We start from the raw sequence: 24,426 nt of genomic DNA, 5'->3' as shown, positions 1-24,426 counted from the left end.
CTCCTCTCTGTCTCCTAACCCTCCTCTCCTCCTCTCTGTCTCCTAACCCTCCTCTCCTCCTCTCTGTCTCCTTAACCCTCCTCTCCTCCTCTCTGTCTCCTAACCCTCCTCTCATCCTCTCTGTCTCCTAACCCTCCTCTCCTCCGCTCTGTCTCCTTAACCCTCCTCTCCTCCTCTCTGTCTCCTAACCCTCCTCTCCTCCTCTCTGTCTCCTAACCCTCCTCCTCTCTGTCTCCTTACCCTCCTCTCCTCCTCTCTGTCTCCTTACCCTCCTCTCCTCCTCTCTGTCTCCTTAACCCTCCTCTCCTCCTCTCTGTCTCCTTAACCCTCCTCTCCTCCTCTCTGTCTCCTAACCCTCCTCTCCTCCTCTCTGTCTCCTAACCCTCCTCTCCTCCTCTCTGTTCCTTAACCCTCCTCTCCTCCTCTCTGTCTCCTAACCCTCCTCTCCTCCTCTCTGTCTCCTTAACCCTCCTCTCCTCCTCTCTGTCTCCTTAACCCTCCTCTCCTCCTCTCTGTCTCCTAACCCTCCTCTCCTCCTCTCTGTTTCCTAACCCTCCTCTCCTCCTCTCTGTCTCCTTAACCCTCCTCCTCTCTGTCTCCTAACCCTCCTCTCCTCCTCTCTGTCTCCTAACCCTCCTCTCCTCCTCTCTGTCTCCTAACCCTCCTCTCCTCCTCTCTGTCTCCTTAACCCTCCTCTCCTCCTCTCTGTCTCCTAACCCTCCTCTCCTCCTCTCTGTCTCCTAACCCTCCTCTCCTCCTCTCTGTCTCCTAACCCTCCTCTCCTCCTCTCTGTCTCCTAACCCTCCTCTCCTCCTCTCTGTCTCCTAACCCTCCTCTCCTCCTCCTCTGTCTCCTAACCCTCCTCTCCTCCTCTCTGTCTCCTTAACCCTCCTCTCCTCCTCTCTGTTTCCTAACCCTCCTCTCCTCCTCTCTGTCTCAACCCTCCTCTCCTCCTCTCTGTCTCCTCTCCTCCTCTGTCTCCTAACCCTCCTCTCCTCCTCTCTGTCTCCTAACCCTCCTCTCCTCCTCTCTGTCTCCTAACCCTCCTCTCCTCCTCTCTGTCTCCTTAACCCTCCTCTCCTCCTCTCTGTCTCCTAACCCTCCTCTCCTCCTCTCTGTTTCCTAACCCTCCTCTCCTCCTCTCTGTCTCCTTAACCCTCCTCTCCTCCTCTCTGTCTCCTAACCCTCCTCTCCTCCTCTCTGTTTCCTAACCCTCCTCTCCTCCTCTCTGTCTCCTCTCCTCCTCTGTCTCCTAACCCTCCTCTCCTCCTCTCTGTCTCCTAACCCTCCTCTCCTCCTCTCTGTCTCCTAACCCTCCTCTCCTCCTCTCTGTCTCCTAACCCTCCTCTCCTCCTCTCTGTTTCCTAACCCTCCTCTCCTCCTCTCTGTCTCAACCCTCCTCTCCTCCTCTCTGTCTCCTCTCCTCCTCTCTGTCTCCTTAACCCTCCTCTCCTCCTCTCTGTCTCCTAACCCTCCTCTCCTCCTCTCTGTTTCCTAACCCTCCTCTCCTCCTCTCTGTCTCCTAACCCTCCTCTCCTCCTCTCTGTCTCCTAACCCTCCTCTCCTCCTCTCTGTCTCCTAACCCTCCTCTCCTCCTCTCTGTCTCCTAACCCTCCTCTCCTCCTCTGTCTCCTTAACCCTCCTCTCCTCCTCTCTGTCTCCTAACCCTCCTCTCCTCCTCTCTGTCTCCTAACCCTCCTCTCCTCCTCTCTGTCTCAACCCTCCTCTCATCCTCTCTGTCTCCTAACCCTCCTCTCCTCCTCCTAACCCTCCTCTCCTCCTCTCTGTCTCCTTAACCCTCCTCTCCTCCTCTCTGTCTCCTAACCCTCCTCTCCTCCTCTCTGTCTCCTAACCCTCCTCTCCTCCTCTCTGTCTCCTAACCCTCCTCTCCTCCTCTCTGTCTCCTAACCCTCCTCTCCTCCTCTCTGTCTCCTTAACCCTCCTCTCCTCCTCTCTGTTTCCTAACCCTCCTCTCCTCCTCTCTGTCTCCTTAACCCTCCTCTCTGTTCCTTAACCCTCCTCTCCTCCTCTCTGTCTCCTTAACCCTCCTCTCTGTCTCCTTAACCCTCCTCCTCTCTGTCTCCTAACCCTCCTCTCCTCCTCTCTGTCTCCTAACCCTCCTCTCCTCCTCTCTGTCTCCTAACCCTCCTCTCCTCCTCTCTGTCTCCTAACCCTCCTCTCCTCCTCTCTGTCTCCTTAACCCTCCTCTCCTCCTCTCTGTCTCCTAACCCTCCTCTCCTCCTCTCTGTCTCCTAACCCTCCTCTCCTCCTCTCTGTCTCCTAACCCTCCTCTCCTCCTCTCTGTCTCCTTAACCCTCCTCTCCTCCTCTCTGTCTCCTTAACCCTCCTCTCCTCCTCTCTGTCTCCTAACCCTCCTCTCCTCCTCTCTGTCTCCTTAACCCTCCTCTCCTCCTCTCTGTCTCCTAACCCTCCTCTCCTCCTCTCTGTCTCCTAACCCTCCTCTCCTCCTCTCTGTCTCCTTAACCCTCCTCTCCTCCTCTCTGTCTCCTAACCCTCCTCTCCTCCTCTCTGTCTCCTTAACCCTCCTCTCCTCCTCTCTGTCTCCTAACCCTCCTCTCCTCCTCTCTGTCTCCTTAACCCTCCTCTCTGTCTCCTTAACCCTCCTCCTCTCTGTCTCCTAACCCTCCTCTCCTCCTCTCTGTCTCCTAACCCTCCTCTCCTCCTCTCTGTCTCCTTAACCCTCCTCTCCTCCTCTCTGTCTCCTTAACCCTCCTCTCCTCCTCTCTGTCTCCTTAACCCTCCTCTCCTCCTCTCTGTCTCCTTAACCCTCCTCTCCTCCTCTCTGTCTCCTTAACCCTCCTCTCCTCCTCTCTGTCTCCTTAACCCTCCTCTCCTCCTCTCTGTCTCCTCTCCTCCTCTCCTCCTCTCTGTCTCCTTAACCCTGCTTCATGCTGAGTTGTTAGTTAGTCAGAATTTGATCACTGTAATGTCTCTGGGCTTTATTCCAAGGATGTTGTGGTGTAATTCCAAACCTTACTGTTCTGACGTCAGGCATCAATATCAACCACCCCTGGTTATCACCTGGTCTCAGATCTGTTAGTGTTGGCTCACAGTCCTCCTGTCTGTCTGTCTGTCCTCTCCTCCTAACCTAACAGTCCTCCTGTCTGTCTGTCTGTCTGTCTGTCTGTCTGTCTGTCTGTCTGTCTGTCTGTCTGTCTGTCTGTCTGTCTGTCTGTCTGTCTGTCTGTCTGTCTGTCTGTCTGTCTGTCTGTCTGTCTCTCCTCCTAACCTAACAGTCCTCCTGTCTGTCTGTCTGTCTGTCTGTCTGTCTGTCTGTCTGTCTGTCTGTCTGTCTGTCTGTCTGTCTGTCTGTCTGTCTGTCTGTCTTCTCCTCCAAACATAACAGTCCTCCTGTCTGTCCCCCAGAGTGAGCGTCTTCATTCCGACCTGATCGTCTGCGTTGTCATCGCCGTCCTCTACTTTGCCATCCACGTCAGCACCATGTTCATCGTTCTGCAGGTACAGTAGAGCTCTGCATCGTTCATCTCTTGCCATTGTGCCCTTGATCAGGGCACTAAACTGCTTTGGTGGTGTTGTGATGTACCTGGTTTCCAACCTCTCTGAGTGTGTGTCAGGAAGAGTTGAAAGCAAAATGCCTGATAAGAAAATGTTCTATCACATGTATAACATCTGTCTCTCCCTCCCTGTACCACCATCTGTCTCTCTCTCTCCCTGTACCACCATCTGTCTCTCTCTCTCCCTGTACCACCATCTGTCTCTCTCTCTCCCTGTACCACCATCTGTCTCTCTCTCTCTCCCTGTACCACCATCTGTCTCTCTCTCTCTCCCTGTACCACCATCTGTCTCTCTCTCTCTCCCTGTACCACCATCTGTCTCTCTCTCTCTCCCTGTACCACCATCTGTCTCTCTCTCTCTCCCTGTACCACCATCTGTCTCTCTCTCTCTCTCTCCCTGTACCACCATCTGTCTCTCTCTCTCTCCCTGTACCACCATCTGTCTCTCTCTCTCTCTCTCTCTCTGTACCACCATCTGCTGTCTCTCTCTCTCTCTTTCTCTCTCTCTCTCTCCCTGTACCACCATCTGTCTCTCTCTCTCTCCTGTACCACCATCTGTCTCTCTCTCTCTCTCTCTCTCTCTCTCCCTGTACCACCATCTGTCTCTCTCTCTCTCTCTCTCTCTCTCTCTCTCTCTCTCTCTCTCTCTCTCTCTCTCTCTCTCTCTCTCTCTCTCTCTCTCTCTCCCTGTACCACCATCTGTCTCTCTCTCTCTCTCTCTCTCTCTCTCTCTCCCTGTACCACCATCTCTCTCTCCTCTCTCTCTTCCTGTACCACCATCTGTCTCTCTCCTCTCTCTCCCTCCCTGTGTCTCGCTCCTCTCTCTCTCTCTCTCTCTCTCCCCTCTCTCTCCCCTGTCTCTCCCCTCTCTCTCTTCTCTCTCTCTTCTCTCTCTTCTCTCTCTCTTCTCTCTCTCCCCCTCTCTTCTCTCCCCCCTATCTCTCTGCTCTTCTCCCCATCCTTGTTGACCACCACAGCCGTTCCTGAGCTACGTGCTGTACTCTCTACTGGGAGCAGTGGGTCTGTTAACACACTACCTGCTGCCACAGGTCCGTAAGCAGCTGCCCTGGTACTGCTTCTCACACCCACTGCTGAAGACCAGGGAGTACTACCAGTTCGAGGTCAGAGGTAAAGTCACCCCAAATACCCAACTGGATTGGTGGAAATTATCTTTCCTGCTGTCAGTTAACATTTTAGGGGGCCATTTTAACAGACCTGCATTAACTTTATCCAGGACTATGTTTTAATGGAGATTCAATTCAAAGTGCTTTTTACTTCCATGAGTAGGCTTCGATGTGTAGTAGGTTATATTCACAGCGTAGCCACTGTGCTAACTGACTGACCAAACTGTCTTGTTTGTTTGTTTGTTTGTAGGCGCGGCCCATGTGATGTGGTTTGAGAAGCTCCACGTATGGCTGTTGTTCTTAGAGAAGAATATTCTGTATCCCCTGGTCATCCTCAACGTGCTGAGTGGCAGCGCCAGGGAACTGGCCAGTCCCAGGAAACTGGACACTGAGTGAGTCCTCTACCTGGCTTTATCTCAAAATGCCACTCTATACTCTAGTGCACTAGTTGTGACCTGGGCTCATAGGACACTGTGTATAGGGAATGGAGTAAAGGTCTTCAAGGGGCCAAGAAGTTGGACCCGATACGCGATATGGGGGAAATAACTAATTTCCAAAGACCCATTTCCTGAACGGACCCGAGGACGGAGCGATCGGAGGAGAAGGGCCTTGGTCGGTGGGGGGTGACCAAGAACCCGATGGTCACTCTGACAGAGCTCCTGTGTGGAGATGGGAGAACCTTCCAGAACCCCAACCATCTCTGCAGCACTCCACCAATGAGGCCTTTATGGTAGACTGGCCAGACGGAAGCCACTCCTCAGTAAAAGGCACGACAGCCCGCTTAGAGTTTGCCAAAAGGCACCTAAAGGACTCTCAGACCATGAGAAACAAGATTCTCTGGTCTGATGAAACCAACATTTAACTCTTTGGCCTGAATGCCAAGCGTCACGTCTGGAGGAAACCTGGCATCATCCCTACGGGTGAAGCATGGTGGTGGCAGCATCATGCTGTGGGGATGTTTTTCAGCGGCAGGGAGACTAGTCAGGATCGAGGGGAAAGATGAACAGACCAAAGTACAGAGAGATTCTTGATGAAAACCTTCTCAGGACCTCAGACTGGGGCGAAGGTTCCCCTTCCAACAGGACAACAACCATAACCACTCAGTGTACAATAATAATGATAAAAAACAATAAAATAAATGAAAGTTAGAACATGGCATCAAACCTGAATAGCTAGTTGCACACAGTCCGTTTGTCCGCATCAACGTTCTTCTCATCTTTGTCCACTACAATATTAAAACTTGTCTCCGAGGATATTCTCCTTGTCGGCCTCCATTCACTATATTCCGTCTTCTCTAACTTTCCTTTTACTTCAATGGAAAAAAGGCCTCCATCTTCACAATCAACAGTAGCCAAGGCTCCTCTCTCTCTCTCTCTCTCTCTCTCTCTCTCTCTCTCTCTCTCTCTCTCTCTCGTCTCTCTGTCTCTCTCTCTGTCTCTCTGTCTCTCTGTCTCTCTCTCTGTCTCTCTGTCTCTCTCTCTGTCTCTCTGTCTCTCTCTCTGTCTGTCTCTCTGTCTCTCTCTCTGTCTGTCTCTCTGTCTCTCTCTCTGTCTCTCTCTCTGTCTCTCTCTGCTCTCTCTCTCTCTCTCTGTCTCTCCTCTCTCTCTCTCTCTCTCTCTGGACCCGTGAAGACCTTTAGAAATGGAGTGCTTAACATATGGAACATTGTTCTTATCTGGTTGTCTATGTTTCTTTCTTATTCTATCTATCTCTATTAACTCTATCTATCTATGTTAACCAGCTCTATCTCTCTATGTTAACCAGCTCTATTCTCTGTGTTAACCAGCTCTATTCTCTGTGTTAACCAGCTCTATTCTCTATGTTAACCAGCTCTATCTCTCTCTCTATGTTAACCAGCTCTATTCTCTGTGTTAACCAGCTCTATTCTCTATGTTAACCAGCTCTATCTCTCTCTCTATGTTAACCAGCTCTATTCTCTGTGTTAACCAGCTCTATTCTCTGTGTTAACCAGCTCTATTCTCTGCTAACCAGCTATATTCTCTATGTTAACCAGCTCTATTCTCTGTCTCTCTATGTTAACCAGCTCTATTCTGTCTCTCTGTTAACCAGCTCTATTCTCTGTGTTAACCAGATCTATTCTCTGTCTCTCTGTATTAACCAGCTGTATTCTCTGTGTTAACCAGCTCTATTCTCTGTGTTAACCAGCTCTATTCTCTGTGTTAACCAGCTCTATTCTCCGTGTTAACCAGCTCTATTTCTCTGTGTTAACCAGCTCTATCTCTCTGTGTTAACCAGCTCTATCTCTCTGTGTTAACCAGCTCTATCTCTCTGTGTTAACCAGCTCTGTCTCTCTGTGTTAACCAGCTCTATTTCTCTGTCTCTCTGTGTTAACCAGCTCTATTCTCTGTGTTAACCAGCTCTATTCTCCGTGTTAACCAGCTCTATTTCTCTGTGTTAACCAGCTCTATATCTCTGTGTTAACCAGCTCTATTTCTCTGTGTTAACCAGCTCTATCTCTGTGTTAACCAGCTCTATCTCTCTGTGTTAACCAGCTCTATCTCTCTGTGTTAACCAGCTCTATCTCTCTGTGTTAACCAGCTCTATCTCTCTGTGTTAACCAGCTCTATCTCTGTGTTAACCAGCTCTATTTCTCTATGTTAACCAGCTCTATTCTCTGTCTCTGTGTTAACCAGCTCTATCTCTCTGTGTTAACCAGCTCTATCTCTCTGTGTTAACCAGCTCTATCTCTCTGTGTTAACCAGCTCTATTCTCTGTGTCTCTGTGTTAACCAGCTCTATCTCTCTGTGTTAACCAGCTCTATTCTCTGTGTCTCTATGTTAACCAGCTCTATTCTCTGTGTTAACCAGCTCTATTCTCTGTGTTAACCAGCTCTATGCTCTGTGTTAACCAGCTCTATTCTCTGTCTCTCTGTGTTAACCAGCTCTATTCTCTGTGTTAACCAGCTCTATGCTCTGTGTTAACCAGCTCTATGCTCTGTGTTAACCAGCTCTATCTCTGTGTGTTAACCAGCTCTATCTCTGTGTGTTAACCAGCTCTATCTCTGTGTGTTAACCAGCTCTATCTCTGTGTGTTAACCAGCTCTATCTCTCTGTGTTAACCAGCTCTATCTCTCTCTGTTAACCAGCTCTATCTCTCTCTGTTAACCAGCTCTATCTCTCTCTGTTAACCAGCTCTATCTCTCTCTGTTAACCAGCTCTAACTCTCTCTGTTAACCAGCTCTAACTCTCTGTGTTAACCAGCTCTATCTCTCTGTGTTAACCAGCTCTCTTCTCTCTGTGTCTCTGTGTTAACCAGCTCTATTCTCTGTGTTAAGCAGCTCTATCTCTCTGTGTTAACCAGCTCTATTCTCTGTGTTAACCAGCTCTATTCTCTGTCTCTCTGTGTTAACCAGCTCTATTCTCCGTGTTAACCAGCTCTATGCTCTGTGTTAACCAGCTCTATTCTCTGTCTCCGTGTTAACCAGCTCTATTCTCCGTGTTAACCAGCTCTATTCTCCGTGTTAACCAGCTCTATTCTCCGTGTTAACCAGCTCTATTTTTCTGTGTTAACAAGCTCTATCTCTGTGTTAACCAGCTCTATCTCTGTGTTAACCAGCTCTATTTCTGTGTTAACCAGCTCTATTCTCTATTTTTCTGTGTTAACCAGCTCTATTTTTCTGTGTTAACCAGCTCTATTCTCTGTGTTAACCAGCTCTATTCTCTGTGTTAACCAGCTCTATGCTCTGTGTTAACCAGCTCTATGCTCTGTGTTAACCAGCTCTATGCTCTGTGTGTTAACCAGCTCTATCTCTGTGTGTTAACCAGCTCTATCTCTGTGTGTTAACCAGCTCTATCTCTCTGTGTTAACCAGCTCTATCTCTCTGTGTTAACCAGCTCTATCTCTCTGTGTTAACCAGCTCTATTCTCCGTGTTAACCAGCTCTATTCTCTGTCTCTGTGTTAACCAGCTCTATTCTCTGTGTTAACCAGCTCTATTCTCCGTGTTAACCAGCTCTATTTTTCTGTGTTAACAAGCTCTATCTCTGTGTTAACCAGCTCTATCTCTGTGTTAACCAGCTCTATTTCTGTGTTAACCAGCTCTATTCTCTATTTTTCTGTGTTAACCAGCTCTATTTTTCTGTGTTAACCAGCTCTATTCTCTGTGTTAACCAGCTCTATTCTCTGTGTTAACCAGCTCTATGCTCTGTGTTAACCAGCTCTATGCTCTGTGTTAACCAGCTCTATGCTCTGTGTTAACCAGCTCTATGCTCTGTGTGTTAACCAGCTCTATCTCTGTGTGTTAACCAGCTCTATCTCTGTGTGTTAACCAGCTCTATCTCTCTGTGTTAACCAGCTCTATCTCTCTGTGTTAACCAGCTCTATCTCTCTGTGTTAACCAGCTCTATCTCTCTGTGTTAACCAGCAGGTAGCTGTAATCTGGTGATTACGTTTGTAATCTGGTTTTAGTGATTCGCCCGCTGGGTAGTTAACCAAACATGCAGTCATAAAGTCCCCTCTTCTTATCTCTCTCTCTTTCCCCTCTCTCCATTTCTCTCTCCCCTCTCTCCATTTCTCTCTTTCGTTCCCCTCTCTCCATTTCTCTCTCCATTTCTCTCTCCCCTCTCTCCATTTCTCTCTCCTCTCTCTCCATTTCTCTCTCCATTTCTCTCTCCCCTCTCTCCATTTCTCTCTCCCCTCTCTCCATTTCTCTCTCCCCTCTCTCCATTTCTCTCTCCCCTCTCTCCATTTCTCTTTCCCCTCTCTCCATTTCTCTCTCCCCTCTCTCCATTTCTCTTTCCCCTCTCTCCATTTCTCTCTCCCCTCTCTCCATTTCTCTCTTTCTTTCCCCTCTCTCCATTTCTCTCCTTCTTTCCCCTCTCTCCATTTCTCTCCTTCTTTCCCCTCTCTCCATTTCTCTCCTTCGTTCCCCTCTCTCCATTTCTCTCTCCCCTCTCTCCATTTCTCTCTCCCCTCTCTCCTTTACAGGGTTGGAGCGTTGATGATAACAGTGGCAGGTCTGAAGTTGCTTCGTTCCTCCTACAGCAGCCCCACCTACCAGTACATCACAGTACTCTTCACCGTCCTCTTCTTCACCTTCGACTACCGCAACCTATCAGAGACCCTGCTGCTGGACCTCTTCCTCATGTCCATCGTTTTCAGCAAGGTGAGGGGAACTAAGGGAGCTGATACCTGGGAGATGTTTATTAGTAGGGCTGACCCCATTTAGTCGACTGGTCGATTTTGTTTTAGTCGAGCAGTGGTTAATGTATACAACAACAACAACAACAACAAAAATTATGGTACATGAGACACGTCTGATTCACGCCCGTCTGATTCACGCCCGTCTGATTCACGCCCGTCTGATTCACGCCCGTCTGATTCACGCCCGTCTGATTCACGCCCGTCTGATTCACGCCGGTCTGATTCACGCCCGTCTGATTCACGCCCGTCTGAGTGGACTAATCCATTGTGGAGGCCGCGGGGATGGCACACCAGTATCACCAGTAGTAAATTTACCCTTAATTACCTTCATTTAGAATCTGCAATGTTTGTTTGGTTATGGTAATTTCTGTTAATTCATTGAATATTATTATTCCAGTCTTACCGTTGTCATTGTAGGTGTGGACACGTCGTTTACAGAGCACACAACCGAGGCTACACTCGTGAGGAAATAGTTTTTATTTCATTCCATTTCTTCATTGTCTTTTTGTTTGGAGCGCTCCTGTCAATGTAGAGGACTAGTCTACCTGGTTACACATGTAGGACTAGTCTACCTGGTTACCCATATAGAAGTAGGACTAGTCTACCTGGTTACACATATAGAAGTAGGACTAGTCTACCTGGTTACCCATATAGAAGTAGGACTAGTCTACCTGGTTACCCATATAGAAGTAGGACTAGTCTACCTGGTTACCCATATAGAAGTAGGACTAGTCTACCTGGTTACACATGTAGAAGTAGGACTAGTCTACCTGGTTACACATATAGAAGTAGGACTAGTCTACCTGGTTACACATATAGAAGTAGGACTCGTCTACCTGGTTACACATATAGAAGTAGGACTAGTCTACCTGGTTACCCATATAGAAGTAGGACTAGTCTACCTGGTTACCCATATAGAAGTAGGACTAGTCTACCTGGTTACACATATAGAAGTAGGACTAGTCTACCTGGTTACCCATATAGAAGTAGGACTAGTCTACCTGGTTACCCATATAGAAGTAGGACTAGTCTACCTGGTTACACATATAGAAGTAGGACTAGTCTACCTGGTTACACATGTAGAAGTAGGACTAGTCTACCTGGTTACACATATAGAAGTAGGACTAGTCTACCTGGTTACCCATATAGAAGTAGGACTAGTCTACCTGGTTACCCATATAGAAGTAGGACTAGTCTACCTGGTTACCCATATAGAAGTAGGACTAGTCTACCTGGTTACACATGTAGAAGTAGGACTAGTCTACCTGGTTACACATATAGAAGTAGGACTAGTCTACCTGGTTACCCATATAGAAGTAGGACTAGTCTACCTGGTTACACATATAGAAGTAGGACTAGTCTACCTGGTTACCCATATAGAAGTAGGACTAGTCTACCTGGTTACACATATAGAAGTAGGACTAGTCTACCTGGTTACACATATAGAAGTAGGACTAGTCTACCTGGTTACCCATATAGAAGTAGGACTAGTCTACCTGGTTACACATATAGAAGTAGGACTAGTCTACCTGGTTACACATATAGAAGTAGGACTAGTCTACCTGGTTACACATATAGAAGTAGGACTAGTCTACCTGGTTACACATGTAGAAGTAGGACTAGTCTACCTGGTTACACATATAGAAGTAGGACTAGTCTACCTGGTTACACATATAGAAGTAGGACTAGTCTACCTGGTTACACATATAGAAGTAGGACTAGTCTACCTGGTTACACATGTAGAAGTAGGACTAGTCTACCTGGTTACGCATATAGAAGTAGGACTAGTCTACCTGGTTACCCATATAGAAGTAGGACTAGTCTACCTGGTTACCCATATAGAAGTAGGACTAGTCTACCTGGTTACCCATATAGAAGTAGGACTAGTCTACCTGGTTACACATATAGAAGTAGGACTAGTCTACCTGGTTACACATATAGAAGTAGGACTAGTCTACCTGGTTACCCATATAGAAGTAGGACTAGTCTACCTGGTTACCCATATAGAAGTAGGACTCGTCTACCTGGTTACACATATAGAAGTAGGACTCGTCTACCTGGTTACACATATAGAAGTAGGACTCGTCTACCTGGTTACCCATATAGAAGTAGGACTAGTCTACCTGGTTACACATATAGAAGTAGGACTAGTCTACCTGGTTACACATATAGAAGTAGGACTCGTCTACCTGGTTACACATATAGAAGTAGGACTAGTCTACCTGGTTACACATATAGAAGTAGGACTAGTCTACCTGGTTACACATATAGAAGTAGGACTAGTCTACCTGGTTACACATATAGAAGTAGGACTAGTCTACCTGGTTACCCATATAGAAGTAGGACTAGTCTACCTGGTTACACATATAGAAGTAGGACTAGTCTACCTGGTTACACATGTAGAAGTAGGACTAGTCTACCTGGTTACACATGTGGAAGTAGTTCCTCCATCGTAGCCTATTGTAAAAATCTTTCCATCTCTCTCCCTTTCCATAACCACTCAACATGAAAAGGGGGGAAACGATGTCATGCTCTGATCTGGAGGAAACCTCATGAAATAGGGCCACCTGATGACTACTTATTCTTTGGGCAAATAGTCTACAGCTGTGTCTGTCTGTCCAGAACTCACTGGCCCAGGAAACTCTGAGGGCCCAGAACATTTGATACAATGTTTCCAGTTTGCTAGCATGAGCTTTAGCTGGACTAAGTTGATAGTTGATACAATGTTTCCAGTTTGCTAGCATGAGCTTTAGCTGGACTAAGTTGATAGTTGATACAATGTTTCCAGTTTGCTAGCATGAGCTTTAGCTGGACTAAGTTGATAGTTGATACAATGTTTCCAGTTTACTAGCATGAGCTTTAGCTGGACTAAGTTGATAGTTGATACAATGTTTCCAGTTTACTAGCATGAGCTTTAGCTGGACTAAGTTGATAGTTGATACAATGTTTCCAGTTTACTAGCATGAGCTTTAGCTGGACTAAGTTGATAGTTGATACAATGTTTCCAGTTTACTAGCATGAGCTTTAGCTGGACTAAGTTGATAGTTGATACATTGTTTCCAGTTTACTAGCATGAGCTTTAGCTGGACTAAGTTGATAGTTGATACAATGTTTCCAGTTTACTAGCATGAGCTTTAGCTGGACTAAGTTGATAGTTGATACAATGTTTCCAGTTTACTAGCATGAGCTTTAGCTGGACTAAGTTGATAGTTGATACAATGTTTCCAGTTTACTAGCATGAGCTTTAGCTGGACTAAGTTGATAGTTGATACAATGTTTCCAGTTTACTAGCATGAGCTTTAGCTGGACTAAGTTGATAGTTGATACAATGTTTCCAGTTTACTAGCATGAGCTTTAGCTGGACTAAGTTGATAGTTGATACAATGTTTCCAGTTTACTAGCATGAGCTTTAGCTGGACTAAGTTGATAGTTGATACAATGTTTCCAGTTTACTAGCATGAGCTTTAGCTGGACTAAGTTGATAGTTGATACATTGTTTCCAGTTCCTTGCAGACAGGCCGTGCATAGCCAAATGTGATTTATAGGATAATTATTATCAGCAGGAGATGTTCTACCTGAAGGCTGCATTGTTTTTATTTGTTGGCTTTTATGTAGACTATTTTTACATAGTTTGGTAATGGAAGTTACTTTTAGATTCATATCATTTTGATTTAATATTGACTAACCACATGACATTGATTTTGAGATATGAAGACTTTATTATAAATTAAATGGAACTGTTCCAAGAAAATGTGCAGATGAAAATCATAACTGACACGCAGATCAGTAGAAATGGTAGGATGACTTGGCACTTCAAATGTGTAAAAGGTTGCTGACCGGCTGATGTAGCCTCTTACTGGCAACTTCAGGAACAAAATGGCAGAATCTGCGAAGGCCAGCAGGAAGCTGGAGGGGACAGGTTTTATTTAATTTAATTTTTTTTATACTTTTTTTAAAAAACAAATTCCCTGCTCAGGCTATATTGATCTCTGGCTCCCTCTTTAGTCATTTCTGTGTCTTACTTTAAGCACAGAGATTAAAAATGATCAGATAAGCTCAGTAGCCATACATATAGTTGATTTTTTCCCCCCCATTTTTTTTCTGCTTTGCTGTTCAGTTACGCTGGTCCTGCTGGGCTGTTCAGTTACGCTGGTCCTGTATGGTTCAGTACCGCTGGCCCAGTATGGTTCAGTACCGCTGGTCCAGTACGGTTCACTTGGTAGAACACTTTCAACACCAAAGGTCATGGGTTCGATTCCCGCTGACTCAAGGACTGTGCTTAATTCCAGGAAGATGTTCCCTCTGCCCTCTTTTACTCCATTTCGTACATTTGATGGGATTGGATTTTGTGCAAGCATTACTGCAGGAAACTGGGTAGAGACGAGCATTACTGCAGGAAACTGGGTAGAGCCAAGCATTACTGCAGGAAACTGGGTAGAGACAAGCATTACTGCAGGAAACTGGGTAGAGACGAGCATTACTGCAGGAAACTGGGTAGAGACGAGCATTACTGCAGGAAACTGGGTAGACACAAGCATTACTGTAGGAAACTGGGTAGACACAAGCATTACTGTAGGAAACTGGGTAGAGACAAGCATTACTGCAGGAAACTGGGTAGAGACAAGCATTACTGTAGGAAACTGGGTAGAGCCAAGCATTACTGCAGGAAACTGGGTAGAGCCAAGCATTACTGCAGGAAACTGGGTAGAGCCGAGCATTACTGCAGGAAACTGGGTAGAGACGAGCATTACTGCAGGAAACTGGGTAGAGACGAGCATTACTGCAGGAAACTGGGTAGAGACGAGCATTACTGCAGGAAACTGGGTAGAGACGAGCATTACTGCAGGAAACTGGGTAGAGACGAGCATTACTGCAGGAAACTGGGTAGAGACGAGCATTACTGCAGGAAACTGGGTAGAGACGAGCATTACTGCAGGAAACTGGGTAGAGCCAGTTGGAGGGTGAGTGAACGAGGATGGCGAGAAGGGAACGTCTTCCCAGAATGAAACACAGACCTGTTCTTTATGATATAATATAAGGATTTAATATATAGAAAATCTGACCAGAGTATGTTTCCTACCCACATAGGAAAATAAGATGGCTGACTAAATATGGCACATTTACAGAAATATTGATCAATGTGTATTTTCACGGTAAATAAATGTAAGGAAGGAAAATGTAAGTGTTCTGTGTAGTACCTATGAAGTTAACTCTGTCTCTCCTGTTGTGTTGTGTAGCTCTGGGAGCTGTTCTACAAGCTACGTTTTGTCTACACCTACATCGCTCCCTGGCAGATCACCTGGGGGTCGGCCTTTCACGCCTTCGCTCAACCCTTCGCTGTGCCTCGTATCCTTTTTATTTCTTACCGTGGTCAGATGAACCTCCCACGTGATCTCTACCGTCAGATCTTTTACAGGGTTCTCCTTTTCCACAGAACGGCTACTAATCATAAAAAAATAAAGATGGATGCCCACAGAGTGTTGAAGGACCTTGTTTTTCATGTTGATCATGTCCTGGAGATAGTATAAGATGGTCATTTATCTGAGAGTAGGACTTGATGTATCTAGGACTAATCTTAAGGTTATGTGAGGTGTGTAAATCTCCTTGACTCCTTACTCTCTCCCAGACTCTGCCATGCTGTTTGTTCAGGCTGTAGTGTCAGCTGTTCTCTCAACTCCTCTCAACCCCTTCCTGGGCAGCGCCATCTTCATCACCTCCTACGTCAGACCTGTCAAGTTCTGGGAGAGAGACTACAAGTAAAAATGATCTCTCTGATACTAGTCTGTCTCTCTTTCTGTCTGTCTGTCTCTCTGTCTGTTACTATACTCCTCTTGGTAGAGCTGTCTCGCTCTCTGTCTAGCTGTTTTTCTGCCTGTCTAGCTGTTTTTCTGTCTCTGTCCCTCTCGCTCTCTGTCCCTCTCGCTCTCTGTCCCTCTCGCTCTCTGTCCCTCTCGCTCTCTGTCCCTCTCGCTCTCTGTCCCTCTCGCTCTCTGTCCCTCTCGCTCTCTGTCCCTCTCGCTCTCTGTCCCTCTCGCTCTCTGTCCCTCTCGCTCTCTGTCCCTCTCGCTCTCTGTCCCTCTCGCTCTCTGTCCCTCTCGCTCTCTGTCTGTCTCTCTCTCTGTCTGTCTCGTCTGGCTAGCTGTTTTTTCTGTCGCTCTCTGTCTGTTTCTCTCTCTGTGTCTGTCTGTCTGTAGTCATTTTACTCCTCTTGGTAGATGTGTGTTGGTAGTATCAGTCGGAGTGAGTTTCTGATTGATCTGTTCTCCATTGCAGCACTAAGAGAGTGGATCACTCCAACACCAGACTGGCTTCACAACTGGACAGAAACCCAGGTGGGTGGAATCTGTCTCTGTCTGTCTCTGCATTTACATGACATGTTAGTCATTTAGCAGACTCTCTTATCCAGAGGCACTTACACTCCATTCATCTTCAGATAGCTAGGAGGGACAACCACATATTACAGTAGTTAGTATATTCAGATAGCTAGGACAACCACATATCACAGTAGTTAGTATATTCAGATAGCTAGGACAACCACATATTACAGTAGTTAGTATATTCAGATAGCTAGGTGGAACAACCACATATTACAGTAGTTAGTATATTCAGATAGCTAGGTGGACAACCACATATTACAGTAGTTAGTATATTCAGATAGCTAGGACAACCACATATTACAGTAGTTAGTATATTCAGATAGCTAGGTGGACAACCACATATTACAGTAGTTAGTATATTCAGATAGCTAGGTGGACAACCACATATCACAGTAGTTAGTATATTCAGATAGCTAGGTGGACAACCACATATTACAGTAGTTAGTATATTCAGATAGCTAGGTGGACAACCACATATTACAGTAGTTAGTATATTCAGATAGCTAGGTGGACAACCACATATTACAGTAGTTAGTATATTCAGATAGCTAGGACAACCACATATTACAGTAGTTAGTATATTCAGATAGCTAGGTGGAACAACCACATATTACAGTAGTTAGTATATTCAGATAGCTAGGTGGACAACCATATATCACAGTAGTTAGTATATTCAGATAGCTAGGAGGGACAACCACATATTACAGTAGTTAGTATATTCAGATAGCTAGGTGGACAACCACATATTACAGTAGTTAGTATATTCAGATAGCTAGGTGGAACAACCACATATTACAGTAGTTAGTATATTCAGATAGCTAGGTGGAACAACCACATATTACAGTAGTTAGTATATTCAGATAGCTAGGTGGACAACCACATATCACAGTAGTTAGTATATTCAGATAGCTAGGTGGACAACCACATATTACAGTAGTTAGTATATTCAGATAGCTAGGACAACCACATATTACAGTAGTTAGTATATTCAGATAGCTAGGTGGACAACCACATATTACAGTAGTTAGTATATTCAGATAGCTAGGACAACCACATATTACAGTAGTTAGTATATTCAGATAGCTAGGTGGACAACCACATATTACAGTAGTTAGTATATTCAGATAGCTAGGTGGACAACCATATATCACAGTAGTTAGTATATTCAGATAGCTAGGAGGGACAACCACATATTACAGTAGTTAGTATATTCAGATAGCTAGGACAACCATATATCACAGTAGTTAGTATATTCAGATAGCTAGGTGGAACAACCACATATTACAGTAGTTAGTATATTCAGATAGCTAGGTGGACAACCACATATTACAGTAGTTAGTATATTCAGATAGCTAGGTGGACAACCACATATCACAGTAGTTAGTATATTCAGATAGCTAGGTGGACAACCACATATCACAGTAGTTAGTATATTCAGATAGCTAGGTGGACAACCACATATCACAGTAGTTAGTATATTCAGATAGCTAGGTGGACAACCACATATTACAGTAGTTAGTATATTCAGATAGCTAGGTGGACAACCACATATTACAGTAGTTAGTATATTCAGATAGCTAGGTGGACAACCACATATTACAGTAGTTAGTGTATTCATCTTCAGATAGCTAGGTGGACAACCACATATTACAGTAGTTAGTATATTCAGATAGCTAGGTGGACAACCACATATCACAGTAGTTAGTATATTCAGATAGCTAGGACAACCACATATTACAGTAGTTAGTATATTCAGATAGCTAGGTGGACAACCACATATCACAGTAGTTAGTATATTCAGTAAGCTAGCAATTATTTTTCCCCGTCTTGTTGAAGTTAATTTGTCTTTTCCTCCATCAGGTTCTGACGACAACAACCTGAATTCTATATTCTACGAGCACCTGACGCGCTCCCTGCAGCACAGCCTCTGTGGAGACCTGTTGCTGGGCCGCTGGGGGAACTACACCACAGGGGACTGCTTCATCCTGGCTTCAGACTACCTCAACGCCCTGGTTCACCTGGTGGAGATCGGCAATGGACTGGTCACCTTCCAGCTCCGAGGACTGGAGTTCAGAGGTCAGGAAGAGGGATGGAGTCACACAAAATAAACTCAACTTGCTAGCTAAATAGCTCTCCTTCCTCTTGTGAAGTGTGCACTCGTTCCCTACTCCCCACACATTTTAAAAGCGTTGGATTGGTGTAGGCTTGGCCTAGACGGAATTTTCCACATACCAGTCATGGAAGTGAACAAGTGTCATACGGGAGAAAGGACAGATTCTTCTGACGCAGCCTAGCAGAAATAAAACCTGTTTTTTTTATGGAAGTGGCTACAGTCGGTACACTTTCTATCACGTTGTGAAGAGGTTTTCTTACAATTCTCTCAGGGCCTGATTTGACTTGATATAAGCCGTACAATTCTGCCTGATGCTTCAATTGTTAGTTGATGTCAATGGGAGACTTTTGAGTTCAGCCTGCAGATCTCTCCAGTCAGAATAACGGCCTTTACATTTAAATCATAGTGTTCACAAGATTTTTCTGAAGCCGTCCTGTCGCTGTTAGGGTTATAGAGTTTATGAAGCATTATAGCATGTTTCTGAAGTCGTCCTGTTGCTGTTAGGTTTAGGTTATAGAGTTTATGAAGCATTATAGCATGTTTCTGAAGCCGTCCTGTCGCTGTTAGGTTATATTGTTTATGAAGCATTATAGCATGTTTCTGAAGTCGTCCTGTTGCTGTTAGGGTTAGGTTATAGAGTTTATGAAGCATTATAGCATGTTTCTGAAGCCGTCCTGTCGCTGTTAGGTTATATTGTTTATGAAGCATTATAGCATGTTTCTGAAGCCGTACTGTCGCTGTTAGGGTTATAGAGTTTATGAAACATTATAGCATGTTTCTGAAGCCGTCCTGTCGCCGTTAGGGTTAGGTTATAGAGTTTCTGAAGCATTATAGCATGTTTCTGAAGCCGTCCTGTCGCTGTTAGGTTATATAGTTTATGAAGCATTATAGCATGTTTATGAAGCCGTCCTGTCGCTGTTAGGGTTAGGTTATAGAGTTTATGAAGCATTATAGCATGTTTATGAAGCCATGCTGTCGCGGTTAGGGTTACGTTATAGAGTTTATGAAGCATTATAGCATGTTTCTGAAGCCGTCCTGTCGCTGTTAGGTTATATTGTTTATGAAGCATTATAGCATGTTTCTGAAGCCGTCCTGTCGCTGTTAGGGTTAGGTTATAGAGTTTATGAAGCATTATAGCATGTTTCTGAAGCCGTCCTGTCGCTGTTAGGTTATATTGTTTATGAAGCATTATAGCATGTTTCTGAAGCCGTCCTGTCGCTGTTAGGGTTAGGTTATAGAGTTTATGAAGCATTATAGCATGTTTCTGAAGCTGTCCTGTCGCTGTTAGGTTATAGAGTTTATGAAGCATTATAGCATGTTTCTGAAGCCGTCCTGTCGCTGTTAGGTTATATTGTTTATGAAGCATTATAGCATGTTTCTGAAGCCGTCCTGTCGCTGTTAGGTTATATTGTTTATGATGCATTATAGCATGTTTCTGAAGCCGTCCTGCCCCCCCCCCAGGTACGTACTGCCAGCAGCGGGAGGTGGAGGCCATCACAGAGGGGGTAGAGGAGGATGAGAGCTGCTGCTGCTGTGAGCCAGGTCACCTGCCACATGTCCTGTCTTTCAACGCGGCCTTCGGACAGCGCTGGCTGGCCTGGGAAGTGCTGGTCACCAAGTACGTCCTGGAGGGCTACAGCATCACGGACAACAGCGCTGCCTCCATGCTCCAGGTGTTTGACCTCAGACGCATCCTGACTACTTACTACGTCAAGGTGAGTAGGAGGCCCGGCTGTTAGTTTGCTGTTTAATCTGTGATAATACAGAGGGTTGTAGCTATTCTACACCGCGGTAGCAGGTTGCTTGGAGGTAAACCGGAGACGTTATCGGTTGGAATCTGGTGTTATTGCTGATGTCCTATAATCTCCTACTGCCCATGAGGAAGGTACTAAACTCCTAAACTTGTGTTCTCTCCCTATTTCCCCTCTCCCTATTTCCCCTCTCCCTATTTCCCCTCTCCCTACTTCCCCTCTCCCTACTTCCCCTCTCCCTACTTCCCCTCTCCCTATTTCCCCTCTCCCTATTTCCCCTCTCCCTACTTCCCCTCTCCCTATTTCCCCTCTCCCTACGTCCCCTCTCCCTACGTCCCCTCTCCCTACTTCCCCTCTCCCTACTTCCTCTCTCCCTACTTCCTCTCTCCACCTATTTCCCCTCTCCCTACGTCCCCTCTCCCTACTTCCTCTCTCCCTACTTCCCCTCCCTACTTCCTCTCTCCCTACTTCCTCTCCCTACTTCCTCTCTCCCTACCTCCTCTCTCCCTACCTCCTCTCTCCCTACTTCCTCTCTCCTTACTTCCTCTCTCCCTACTTCCTCTCTCCCTACTTCCTCTCCACCTATTTCCCCTCTCCCTACGTCCTCTCTCCCTACTTCCCCTCCCCTACTTCCCCTCCCCTACTTCCCCTCCCCTACTTCCTCTCCCCCTATTTCCTCTCCCCCTATTTCCTCTCCCCCTATTTCCTCTCCCCCTATTTCCTCTCCCCCTATTTCCTCTCCCCCTACTTACCCTCTCCCCCTACTTACCCTCTCCCCCTACTTACCCTCTCTCCCTACTTACCCTCTCTCCCTACTTCCTCTCTCCAGGGGATCATATACTATGTAATTGCCTCTACCAAGCTGGAGGAGTGGCTGGCCAATGAGACGATGAGGGAGGGGCTGAAGGCCTGTGGAGAGAGGAACTACGTGGACCTGGACCCGACCTTTAACCCCAACATAGACCAAGACTACGACCACCGCCTGGCTGGCATCTCCAGGGACTCCTTCTGCCAGGTCTACCTGGGCTGGATCCAGTACTGTAACTCTCGACGGGCCAAGGTAAGGGACCGACGCTTTGGAGGATTTTATTCACAAATATTTCTACACATTCTCAAAATGTACTACTATAAATATGTCTTTTGAGACTGAGAATATGTCCTTTGTGTTTTTTGTGTTGAGAGAATTGAATCACAGTTTAGAGATCTGAAGAAGATAAAAACAACTTCTAATACAGCAAATATAAACATTGATTCTTCTACACTATTGACATACTCATGTCTTTTATTCCATTTAAACCTTCTCTAAACTAACATCCCTCTAAACTAACCATCCCTCTCTAAACTCTCTATCCCTCCTCTCTAAACTATCCATCCATCCTCTCTAAACTATCCATCCCTCCTCTCTAAACTATCCATCCCTCCTCTCTAAACTATCCATCCCTCCTCTCTAAACTATCCATCCCTCCTCTCTAAACTATCCATCCCTCCTCTCTAAACTATCCATCCCTCCTCTCTAAACTATCCATCCCTCCTCTCTAAACTATCCATCCCTCCTCTCTAAACTATCCATCCCTCCTCTCTAAACTATCCATCCCTCCTCTCTAAACTATCCATCCCTCCTCTCTAAACTAACCATCCCTCCTCTCTAAACTCTCTATCCCTCCTCTCTAAACTATCCATCCATCCTCTCTAAACTATCCATCCCTCCTCTCTAAACTATCCATCCCTCCTCTCTAAACTATCCATCCCTCCTCTCTAAACTAACCATCCCTCCTCTCTAAACTAACCATCCCTCCTCTCTAAACTATCCATCCCTCCTCTCTAAACTAACCATCCCTCCTCTCTAAACTATTCATCCCTCCTCTCTAAACTAATCATCCCTCCTCTCTAAACTATCCATCCCTCCTCTCTAAACTAACTATCCCTCCTCTGAACCTCCTCTCTAATCTAACCATCTCTCCTTCTATTCTCATCTCCTTTGCAGCCTCTGGACAGTGAGAAGGACTCTTCCCTGGTGTTGCTGTGTTTTGGCCTGTGTGTGCTGGGCAGGAGAGCACTGGGGACCGCTGCACACCACATGTCTAGGTGAGTCTGTGTCTCTCTCTGTCTGTGTCTCTGTCTGTGTCTCTGTCTGTCTCTGTCTGTCTCTCTGTCTGTCTCTCTGTCTGTCTCTGTGTCTGTCTCTGTGTCTGTCTCTGTGTCTGTCTCTGTGTCTGTCTCTGTGTCTGTCTCTGTGTCTGTCTCTGTGTCTGTCTCTGTGTCTGTCTCTGTGTCTGTCTCTGTGTCTGTGTCTGTCTCTGTCTCTGTCTCTGTGTCTGTCTCTGTGTCTGTCTCTGTGTCTGTCTCTGTGTCTGTCTCTGTGTCTGTCTCTGTCTCTGTGTCTGTCTCTGTGTCTGTCTCTGTGTCTGTCTCTGTGTCTGTCTCTGTGTCTGTGTCTGTCTCTGTGTCTGTCTCTGTCTCTGTCTCTGTGTCTGTCTCTGTGTCTGTCTCTGGAGAGTAGGGTTAGGGTTAGTCTCTGTCTCTGCAAAATTCAGCTTTTCCAGAAATCCATCCTGATTCGGATAATCTTCCGACCAGGATTTCAGAGAAACCTGGGGATTTCAGAGAAACCTGGGGATTTCAGAGAAACCTGGGGATTTCAGAGAAACCTGGGGATTTCAGAGAAACCTGGGGATTTCAGAGAAACCTGGGGATTTTGGAAAAGTCAGTAATTTTGCAACCGTCCTGCAGTGTGTGTAACAGACAGCCAAAGTCCAACGAAAGTGGATACAAATTCATTACTTTAACCAATTATGACAAACGTTAAGAAATGTTGAGTAATGTAATAAAGTAATAACTTTTCAAATAAATTACGTTACGTTGGCTGACAATTTGTTAGCTACGCTAGCCTTACGAACCACATAGCATATCATTACAGCAGTATGTACCTGTATGTTAGCTAGCTAGCCTTACGAACCACATAGCATATCATTACAGCAGTATGTACCTGTATGTTAGCTACGCTAGCCTTACGAACCACATAGCATATCATTACAGCAGTATGTACCTGTATGTTAGCTAGCTAGCCTTACGAACCACATAGCATATCATTACAGCAGTATGTACCTGTATGTTAGCTAGCTAGCCTTACGAACCACATAGCATATCATTACAGCAGTATGTACCTGTATGTTAGCTAGCTAGCCTTACGAACCACATAGCATATCATTACAGCAGTATGTACCTGTATGTTAGCTACGCTAGCCTTACGAACCACATAGCATATCATTACAGCAGTATGTACCTGTATGTTAGCTAGCTAGCCTTACGAACCACATAGCATATCATTACAGCGGTATGTACCTGTATGTTAGCTAGCTAGCCTTACGAACCACATAGCATATCATTACAGCGGTATGTACCTGTATGTTAGCTAGCTAGCCTTACGAACCACATAGCATATCATTACAGCAGTATGTACCTGTATGTTAGCTACGCTAGCCTTACGAACCACATAGCATATCATTACAGCAGTATGTACCTGTATGTTAGCTACGCTAGCCTTACGAACCACATAGCATATCATTACAGCAGTATGTACCTGTATGTTAGCTAGCTAGCCTTACGAACCACATAGCATATCATTACAGCAGTATGTACCTGTATGTTAGCTAGCTAGCCTTACGAACCACATAGCATATCATTACAGCAGTATGTACCTGTATGTTAGCTAGCTAGCCTTACGAACCACATAGCATATCATTACAGCAGTATGTACCTGTATGTTAGCTACGCTAGCCTTACGAACCACATAGCATATCATTACAGCAGTATGTACCTGTATGTTAGCTAGCTAGCCTTACGAACCACATAGCATATCATTACAGCGGTATGTACCTGTATGTTAGCTACGCTAGCCTTACGAACCACATAGCATATCATTACAGCAGTATGTACCTGTATGTTAGCTACGCTAGCCTTACGAACCACATAGCATATCATTACAGCAGGGTGTTCCCGTATGTTAGCTACGCTAGCCTTACGAACCACACAGCATATCATTACAGCAGTATGTACCTGTATGTTAGCTACGCTAGCCTTACGAACCACATAGCATATCATTACAGCAGTATGTACCTGTATGTTAGCTACGCTAGCCTTACGAACCACATAGCATATCATTACAGCAGTATGTACCTGTATGTTAGCTACGCTAGCCTTACGAACCACATAGCATATCATTACAGCAGTATGTTCCGGTATGTTAGCTAGCTAGCTAACGCTAGTTGGCTACTAAAAGATTGAACTTCACAGTATATTAACTACATGATACCTAACTAACTACCCAATTTTTGTTGACTAGACGATTCAAGTCATTCTTAGCT

General features: G+C 45.6%; 1 protein-coding gene across 3 annotated transcripts in view; it reads left to right on the top strand.

Moving 5' to 3' along the window:
• pcnx1 (pecanex 1) overlaps window positions 1–24,426 on the top strand; it is a 175,164-nt gene that overhangs the window by 136,206 nt on the left and 14,532 nt on the right. For all 3 annotated transcript variants that reach the window (XM_045707680.1, XM_045707656.1, XM_045707701.1), the window contains 11 exons: window positions 3,388–3,480; window positions 4,514–4,664; window positions 4,911–5,052; window positions 9,606–9,783; window positions 15,059–15,167; window positions 15,448–15,577; window positions 16,095–16,153; window positions 18,059–18,274; window positions 19,773–20,026; window positions 20,892–21,122; window positions 22,047–22,147. In XM_045707680.1, the coding sequence (XP_045563636.1) occupies window positions 3,388–3,480; window positions 4,514–4,664; window positions 4,911–5,052; window positions 9,606–9,783; window positions 15,059–15,167; window positions 15,448–15,577; window positions 16,095–16,153; window positions 18,059–18,274; window positions 19,773–20,026; window positions 20,892–21,122; window positions 22,047–22,147 (1,664 nt within the window). The remainder of the gene's footprint in view (window positions 1–3,387; window positions 3,481–4,513; window positions 4,665–4,910; window positions 5,053–9,605; window positions 9,784–15,058; window positions 15,168–15,447; window positions 15,578–16,094; window positions 16,154–18,058; window positions 18,275–19,772; window positions 20,027–20,891; window positions 21,123–22,046; window positions 22,148–24,426) is intronic.

This window comes from Salmo salar, chromosome ssa01 (assembly GCF_905237065.1).
Source record: "Salmo salar chromosome ssa01, Ssal_v3.1, whole genome shotgun sequence".
Lineage (NCBI taxonomy): Eukaryota > Metazoa > Chordata > Actinopteri > Salmoniformes > Salmonidae > Salmo > Salmo salar.
Note: the sequence above shows the minus strand (reverse complement) of the source record. Positions and strands in the feature narration are given on the sequence as shown.